Source organism: Saccostrea echinata, unplaced genomic scaffold, assembly GCF_033153115.1.
Source record: "Saccostrea echinata isolate AGI-Se365-2 ecotype Australia unplaced genomic scaffold, CSIRO_AGI_Sech_v1 ptg000037l, whole genome shotgun sequence".
Lineage (NCBI taxonomy): Eukaryota > Metazoa > Mollusca > Bivalvia > Ostreida > Ostreidae > Saccostrea > Saccostrea echinata.
In genome coordinates this window covers 1,765,625-1,775,000 of record NW_026889786.1, presented here as the reverse complement: position 1 = coordinate 1,775,000, position 9,376 = coordinate 1,765,625, and the positions used below count along the sequence as shown (strand labels likewise).

The 9,376-nt window shown below is 31.9% G+C and overlaps 2 protein-coding genes across 3 annotated transcripts in view; one reads left to right on the top strand and one right to left on the bottom strand.

Moving 5' to 3' along the window:
• The window catches only part of LOC133200167 (probable methyltransferase-like protein 24), a 38,807-nt gene extending 30,703 nt beyond the window's left edge, over positions 1-8,104 (top strand). Inside the window, exon 6 of one of the 2 annotated variants that reach the window (XM_061335931.1) lies at positions 7,590-8,104. In XM_061335931.1, the coding sequence (XP_061191915.1) occupies positions 7,590-7,919 (330 nt within the window). In that variant the 3' untranslated portion in view covers positions 7,920-8,104. Of the gene's footprint in view, positions 1-1,495; positions 3,505-7,589 lie in introns of those variants that run through there. The other variant, XM_061335932.1, reaches the window with a different exon arrangement.
• Positions 1-9,376, bottom strand: part of LOC133200175 (caspase activity and apoptosis inhibitor 1-like) — a 327,434-nt gene that overhangs the window by 259,176 nt on the left and 58,882 nt on the right. The window lies entirely within an intron of this gene.

The following is a 9,376-nucleotide window of genomic DNA, read 5'->3' as shown; positions in this document are numbered from 1 at the left end:
AGGGGGGGGGGGGGGGGGGGTATGTCACCTGAGCCATTCAGGCATATTTTATTGATTTTTGCCCATTAATGACAATTTTTTTTTTCATCATTCAATTGTAAACTTTTCTCATCTTTTAAAGATAAAAATCCAGGATTGGGACAATAAAATTTAATAAAAGATTTACAGGAAATTTTTATATTAAAAGATTAGGAAATGTTTTGAATAAAAATTAAAAATATTAAGGAAATTTTTATAAAAACATATATAGCGAGAGAGTGCGCAAGAGAGATATCTCTTTAAAAAAAAAAACTTATCAACAAATTGTCAAATTCCCAAAGCTACAACTTATCAAATTATTAGGAAGCTTTCTGCATTTAATGTCAATTCTTATTTGTGAAAATCATCCCCTTTGGACTAAATGGAGATGTGTTAGGACTTAAGTTTTACATATTAGTTCATAGATAAAAAAAACATAATGTGGCTCAGAAAAATGTTCTTTTTAACACTCAGGTGACCATTAAGGCCCATAGGTCTCTTGTTTATTTTGGTCCTAAGTGAATGAAGAATGAAATGAAAAACATGTAGAATTAAAAGATTTGTTAATTAGCAAGTGCCATGACACCAAGCATATGACAAAAAACTAACGACACCCAGAAAGGGCACCTGTTTTAAAGATTAGTGAAAAATTTTAAGCCTTAATTTCTCTTTTAAATGCATGATTGCAGTGAGTTTTGCACCCTCTATGGTTGATGATTTGCATGCTGCTAAATGGTGTATTAATTTGCATAAATTATTGTGTACATGTGTATACCAGTAGTATAAAAAATTATGTATTTATGCTAGAACAATTAAAGAATATGTAGATTCCCTGCTAGTATTATTTTATATTATCCATATGTATGAAGTATCTGTATATAAACATGTATAAAAAAGGCAATTTAAAAAGAATTGAATTATTATAATCACATTCAGGAAATAATATATTATACAGACATAACATTAAAAATGATTTTATTTTTATATACAGAATATTATTCATATACCGTATATTAATAATTAATTGTAAAATTTGATTTAATTAGCAGAAGACATTATAATTTTAAACTTAGAAGAGATTTAGAATAAATGGTCTTTAATAAAGTCCCTTTACCTTATACATATACATATATTTATTACCTGGTACTATGAAAATGAAGAATTATATGAGATTGTTATTTCTTTGATTTGCATACATTAGACAGTTGAAGAATAATGAAGGCAAAAAAATGAAGAAAAAGTTTTGAACAATAACAGGAATGTACACAATATATGTATGTAACAAATGCTTTACCCATGATTTTTGCTTTAATTATAATCCTGAACTAAACCTAAGTTTAATGCTTTAAAGCATGGTACCTGGCTTTGCCAAAATAAATGCATAAGATACAACCACTTCGAGATAATGGAAAGAAACAAATAATTCTAACAGTTGAAGTTTGTGTTCATGCATCAAAGTCATGTTTTCTCATTTCAGAGGCCCTTGGATGTTCTCAAAGTTGACGTTGAAGAGTGGGAGTGGTCTGCCCTTCCAGATATGATCCGCTCAGGGGCACTGAATGACGTGCGGCAGTTTGCCATTGAGCTGCATATAACACTGAGGATCGAACCAGACGGCAGTAAATATTTACTGGGATTAAGCATTCTCAAAGACCTCTATGATATGGGATTTAGGATTTTCTGGACTCATAGAAACTTGTGGTGTAAATTTTTTCCTCAGAATGGAGCACCACAAAGAACTGGCTGCCATGAGGTCTCATTTGTTAATATAAACAACGTGTGATTTCAGCATTTTACAAACTCACTGGTTGACCAAAAGAGATTTCCTATAGATTGAAAAGAAAGCTTGATCTGTATTCAGATGGTTCATAGGGAAGTACATGCTTATAAAAATGGCCTGATTATCTGGAATCATTAAGGGTTAATAGAATGATTGATTTCCAAACTGTGTCAAATTTTTATCATGTATCTGTTTTTGTTAAAACCACTGTAAACAAAAAAAAGTTGAATCAAATTTTGATGCAGATATCAATAATCAGTTAAACATGTACATGTATTTAAGAATCTTAAAGTATGGAAGATAATTTTATATAAATTGTGCCTGGTACATGTAAACTTTGAAAGATATTTAGTATAGTGATAGTTTTGCAATGCTTGTGCCAACATTTTTTATGGTTTAGGCTTAATCTGGTTGATAGTACATGTATAAAGAACCTTTTTTTTATTTTGTCATTTATATACTTGTACAGAGTGTTGACAGCATTTTTATATCTTTTATAAACCTCCTCCCCCCCCCCCCCCCCCCAATAATTTGTTTTATAGTAATCACTCTGTCTATCCTGTTTTTTATTTTTAGCTCTACTGGTCAAAGAAGCCAGTAGGAATGGTAGGGTTTCCACCATCTGTCTATCTTTCTGTCTTTCTCTTGTCTGTAAAGAATTTATCAAAATGCTACTCCTCCTAGTATAGTTTTTGGCACAATTTCAATAAAATTTGGTACCCAAGAAGATTACACTAGTATACATAATTCTATATATCAGTATTTGATTCTGAAAAACGGTGTTGCCATGGTAATTAAGTAGAAAGAATGCATTTATACATTTTCTTCTCCATAACTGCAAGGCCACATAAGTCAAATTGATACTGTAGTACATGTATCCCCATGTTCTGTGGATTCAGTGACCCCTTAGGGTTAGGATGGGGCAGAATTAGGGTGGGGCCATAGTATGGGGTCACCATTTTTCATGGGAATATATAAATCTTTCCAAAATCTTCAGAACAGAAGGGCTAAAGTTACTCAGGTGAGTGTTGTGGCCCATGGGCCCAGTTATTTAATTATTGTATTTTTACATATTTTTTGTTGTTATCAAGTTATTACATCCACAACTCCATTCTTATAATATCAAGTAGCTGCATGGTCCCTTGCTGACTGGTCAGTGTTCTAGTTTATAGACATATTCATCAGAACATTTTTTTGAAAATTTTACCAAGTTATTGCTAAGTCCAATAGAGATTTCATCTGAAGAACTAAATTACATCTATATTTTACATTGTAGATATGCAGCTATTGAAATTTGTATAAAAAAAAGAATATGATATTGTTTGAGAAATTAACTGAATTGTGAGATGTAGGGATACAGGTTTGTAAATGCAGCTATGTGTAGTTTATGATACAGCTTATAATGAAATCTCCATCTCAGGAAGTAATAGGGAAATTTACAGTGACACCCACCCCATCCATGACCAAAGAAAATTATATATAAATTCCCATTGAAAAACTTTTCTTTTAGTCACCCTCACAGGTGCATGAAAGATATACTTGTTACACAGTTACCTCTCTGATGTATGTATATACTTCAATGTGTTCATTGAAATTTCACCCAACCAATTCAGCATTTTACTTTGACTTGATGGCATATTTTATAATCTCCATCTTTCCTTTTTTCAATTTTTTAGTGCCCTAGGGACTTACCCAGTATTTGGGGGGGGGGGGGGGGGGGGGGGGTGAATATTGTAACTGATGCCTAGAATTTAGTCATGAGTGATATATATATACATTGTATTTGCATTGTTTGTTAAATGATCAGATTTTAAATTAAATACATTGTATTTACCATAGAGCTTTACTGTAACAGTTGCTGCTTATGCATGCATTGATTTGGCAAAGACTGTCTAGTCACCCGTCAGTCAATCTGAAATCTCCTGGGGTTAGAAAAGATTTTCTTTATTTTGCCACTGTGAATTTATTATGATTTAGTTAATTGAACTCACTGACTTTTCATGATTTTAAAGTTTTAGTTTAACTTGAGACAAACACTTGTGGATTTGTATTTTTATATTTTACATCATTTTTTTTATAATGAAATGTAGATGGTACATGTATTACTAAATTGTGTAACTTTTGATGACTTTAATTTGTTCTTGGTGATTAGATCACACAATGAAGAGGCTCAGGTGAGATTTTCTGAATAAAGTTGTCTTTACACCTGTACCTCTTCATCTGTTTGATACAGTGTATTAGTTATTTCTCATTTTCAACTTCATGGAATCATTGAACTCTTTTCAACTAAACTAGAGATTGTTTTCATTGAACTGTTTTCAACTAAACTAGAGAGAGAAAGCATTCTGGCATATATTTATGATTGTATTAAATATGGTGAAATTTTTTTAGACTCCTCAATTCAATGTCAGTAGCTAGACTATAAAGTGTCAATGAGTTTTTACTCTTGCCCATGAGGCTAGGGAGTGGCCAGTTGTACCGGTATATATAAATGTGATGGAAAATCATTTAGTCCTAGAAACCCAGTTTTAGTGGCTAGATGAGGCCTGCTGCATTTCATTTCTGGCATTGTGCTCATCATTGTTATTTTCATTTCTTCATTTATTTTTCACATATCTGGAATTTTTTAAAGAGATATATTGCCCAAGCCATCTTTAAAATAATGTTTGTTTGCCCTCTCCTGACCCAAGGTAAGTTGGGTCGGTAGGTAGGTGGGAAATTTTTTTTCCTAGAAAATTTCAACATCAATGGTGAATTTTCAAATATTTTAAAATAAAAGGTATTTTTAAAATTAAAATACATGTTGACAGTATGAGAAAATTTAGGAATGAACCAAAAAAAAAATCATTTCCGGGAGGTTAAAAAAAGAAACATTTTTTTTAAGATGGCCCAATTTAGTTTTTTTTTTCTTTTTTTTTTTCAAACACATTGTGGTGAGCTTCAGCTTAGCTGCATTGATTTAATTACACCTTTTCATTACTAGTCATATAGATTTGTAACATTTTTTTCCTTGGCTACATACACATGCACTGTCTCCATTCTTTAAAAGATTTTTTTGATGATACTTTTTAAATAGTTTCTGTTTATGGGTTCCATCTTAACCTGTCTGATATCAAACTTGAACTAAATATGTTGATTTGAATCGTTCATGATCAAGCAAACGTTGAACAACACATACATGTTCACATAGATGAAATCTACATTAGTTTCTTTAAAATATTACGGTATTTGGGTGTCATTGATTTTATTTCTTTTAGATTTTAATGTGAAAGTCTCCACATGAATTAGATTGCCAGAAAAGTACTTTTATTAAATTCTGGATATGAAAGGCATAAAATACTGGAAAGGAAAAGTAGTAGATTTTCAAAATTGCCAGAAATGAAATGCAGCCATGAGGCCACAGTTTAGGTCAAAAAAAGGGAAAAAAAACGAAGTTTTAAAGTGGAAACATTTAGTCAAATTTCAAAGCATTTTATGTACTTAAGTATGTGCAATCATAGTCTCAGTATTATTCCAATACTGAAATCATTCTTTGGTGTTTTTTTTGTGAGAGCAAGGTGACTGAGATGAGCAGTATGTGGCATATGACCTCTTTTATCATTGTTTAAGGTATTTTACAGTGATTTTTTTAACTTATATTTAAGATATATGTATATTTTTTGCACTTTATACAGTTAAATCTACATTTTAAAATATACTGTATCCACCAATAATTTTTCTAGCACAGTAAAATGGTGTTTTTTGCATTATCAAATGTTTGAATCAAAAGCTTTTTAATATATGTTACCCTTAATACATGCCAGTGCTCAGTTTCCTTTATAACAGTATGTTTATACTTTCAGTGTAGTGTCTTAATATGCATTGTGAAAAACATGAGATTAACATGTTGTTGAAAATTTTGTTGGTGTTGGTGCTGGTCTCAAATAAAAGGAATTTACAAATGCTCCAAGTATTAATAGTTTTTATACCCCCACCCCACCCCACTTGAAAAGCGTATATGTATATAAGGTTGGTGTATTGTGATGGGAGTGTCCGTTCGTTACGTTTTGGGGTACCCATCTCCAGTCTGCAACTCCTCTTATACCACGGATAAAATTTAATGAGACTTTCACAAAATCATAGTGCCATTGTGCAACTCCTGTTTTACTTTTTGATTGGACATATATTTCAGGTTCCCTTAGCAAAGCATGGACACTGCCATTCTTTTTATAAAATCTGGGATATAGTACCCATCTCTTATCCGCAACTCCTTCTGTACAACTGAATAAAATTTAATGATGCTTTCATATAATCTTATATATTACACAGTGTCATTGTGTACCACATATTTTACTTCTTGATTGGACACATATTTCAGGTTTTTCGATAGCAAAACATTGACACTTTAATTCAGGGGTACCCATTGGTTTTCCGCAATTCCTCCTATACCGCTGAACAAAATTTAATGATAATTTTTAAGAATCTTTATTACGTAGTGTCATTGAACACCTCCTACTTAAAGTTTTGATTGGACAGATATTTGGACTTTTCCATAGCCAAAAATATACTCATAATAAGTCATATGGGGGGTATCATTTTGTGAGCTCAGTGACCACAGTACCTCTAGTTTATTATGTCTGGAGAACTATCATGATACATCTACATGGACTGATGTGAAAAGCGGGTGATTTTTTTGAAATATTGTTTGCTGAGCTTTAATTTTCATTCTAAATGCCTAATGTTGTTCTATTCTCACAATTTTTTGTTATGTTAAAAAATTTGACTTCTTTTTAGCTGAGCTGAAAGCTCAAATGAGCTTTTCTGGTCACCTGTTGTCCAGCATCCATGTGTCCATCTGTCTGTAGTCTGTAAACTTTTCACTTCTCAAGAACCACTGGGCCAATTCTAAATAAACTAGGCTCAAAGTGTCCTTTGGAAATGGTATTCTTTATTGAATTTTCTTCTCCATAACTATAAGACCATATTGATATTGAAGCATCCCCATGTTGTGTGGATTCAGGAACCCATGAAGTTGGAGTGGGGCTATAATATGCAGGGCTCACAATTACTTTTTGAGAGAATAAAAAATCTTTTTTTAAAATCTGGAAAATAGCAGGGCTAAAGTTACTCATGTGAGCATTGTTTACCTTGGTCCTCTTGTTCAAAAGTCACAGGGTCAGTTTCAAGCAAACTTGCCTCAAAGCATCCTCTGGGAAAAAAAATCCAGTTTCTCCAAATGATGGGTCACATTGGTCCTTCAAAAGGAGATAAAATTATAATGGGCTGTTGAAGAATTGTTTACTCCAAAACCGTTGGATCAGAAGTGACAAAACTGTTATAGAGCCAGGAGGCTTTCTGTTATGATTATAATTCAAATTTTATCAAATCATGGCCCAAGCATGTGAGGACAATGATAAAAGGTGAAAGTTTTCCATAAGAATATAGGGATGCTTCTGTAAAACGTTTCTTAAGGATGACAGATGCATAATCAAATTCATATACTGGTACTGCCTTCTTCATGTAATGCAGATTCTAGTTTGTTCAAATCAACCCCCACCCTGCCCTCTGGGCTTGGACTGGGCACGATAGGGGTCATAGGGAGCATCTAGTATGTTGGGGAAAATCTAATGGTCTTTTCGAGAAAAAAAGACTTCTCTCAAGAACTACAAAGCTAATAGTTTTATAGCAATGACAACATCAAGGCTACAAAATTGCCAAAAAATAGAACATTGTAATTATACTGATAAGATCTATTGTTTAAAGTTAATTGAACATTGTGGTTTTTACAAATACTGGTTTTTCTTTTATCTAGCGACCAATAGATGTTCTGAAGATAGACATTGAGGAGTATGAATACTTAGCCGTTCCAAACATGCTGGAAACAGGAATTCTCAAAGACATCCGCCAAATGGCAATCGAGTTTCATGTCACACTAAAACCTGACCGAAGTAGACGGTTTAAAGAAGAACCTCCAAGGGATAAATACTTTTTTGCTTTAAGTCTGTTCAAGGATCTTTACGACTTAGGATTTCGTATATTCTGGACTCATAGAAATCCCACCTGTAAATTTTTTTCTAAAAAGGGTCATGTTGAAAGGGTAACCTGTCACGAAGTATCCTTTGTTAATATAAACAATATGTAAGGGTTATGAGGAGAGAATTGTGAGTTGTTTTGAGATATTTTTTTATACTCTAGTATATTTTGGGTTATTATATGAACACCGATGGAAGCCCATTAGTGCCAACCTGTATATATATAAAGAAAAAGCTATATATAAAAGCAAACCTTTGTATATAGAGGAAATGCGAAATATATAAAACAAAACCTGGAAACATATAAAGGAAATGCGAAATATAAAAGCAAAACTTCAAAATATATATTTCGAGGTTTATTTTTATATTTCGCATTTCCTTTATGTTTCCAGGTTTTGTTTTATATATTTCGCATTTCCTCTATATACAAAGGTTTGCTTTTATATATGGCTTTTTCTTTAATATACAGGTTGGCACTAATGGGCTTCCGTAAACACCAGATGATGCCTTAATTTTGTCTATTGAGTACTTATAAAAGATTTTAATGGGTAACTTGATATCAAGTGTTCATATAGATGAACTGTACTTTACATGTGCATGCAGGTACATGTACTGGTTAAATTTTGATGTTCATTGGCTTTATCATTATTAGAATGTATGCATTAGAATATGTGCATTTTTTTCAAATATTTATATGGTAAATTTTATGTTTTCATGCTTTTATGAATGTTTTGTTGAATAAGCTTTAATATGCAGAAGATAAATTGTGAATTTTTTTTTTTTTTCCCACTTTGGAAAAACCTTTTATTATAATGAATCTCTTATCATGTTAGTTAAAGAACAAACTGAATTTGTGATACAATTGTTGTTATATTGTTAGCTCAAACTTTTTAATAACTGGGTTAAGTTAGTAATTGAACAAGGAGAGAATGTCAAAAATAGGAAAATGAGGGAGTGTCTATTGGAATAACTGTTATAAATTGTCTCCCATTAGATTAGTTTCTCCCTCTTAGAAAATATATTTCATTTGAATTGACTTCACTGCTTAACAAATCTTAATCATTGATAATGCAAAGGAATGTCAAGAATACAGCCTGATATTGTATCTGGACTAAAATTTATTTTTATCTGTAGAACCAAATGATTATGTTAAGCTTTCTCAGGAAAAAGAGTATTAAAGTCAGTGTATATATATATATATATATGTACCTCAAATATTTACAATATTTCTGTACTTACCAAATCAGTGCCATTGTGGACGCATGAGGCTGTTCATTGTTCAACAAAGGATGCCACTTACTGCGCTTACTGGCAAAAACTTGGGCTCTACAGTGTTCAGTGATTAAATATACTAGGAACATGTATTTCAAACTTGGAACTAATTGCAAATGACAAATTTTGAATTCTTTATTGTTGATCACCATGTTGCTGATATTTTGTTTTAGAGATGATCTGAACTTCGAAATACTCCAATGTTACAGCATTAGATTTATATATATTTATTGAGATTGTTTTTCAAATACTCTATTACGATATATTTTACATGTATTTTAATGTTAAGTTAATA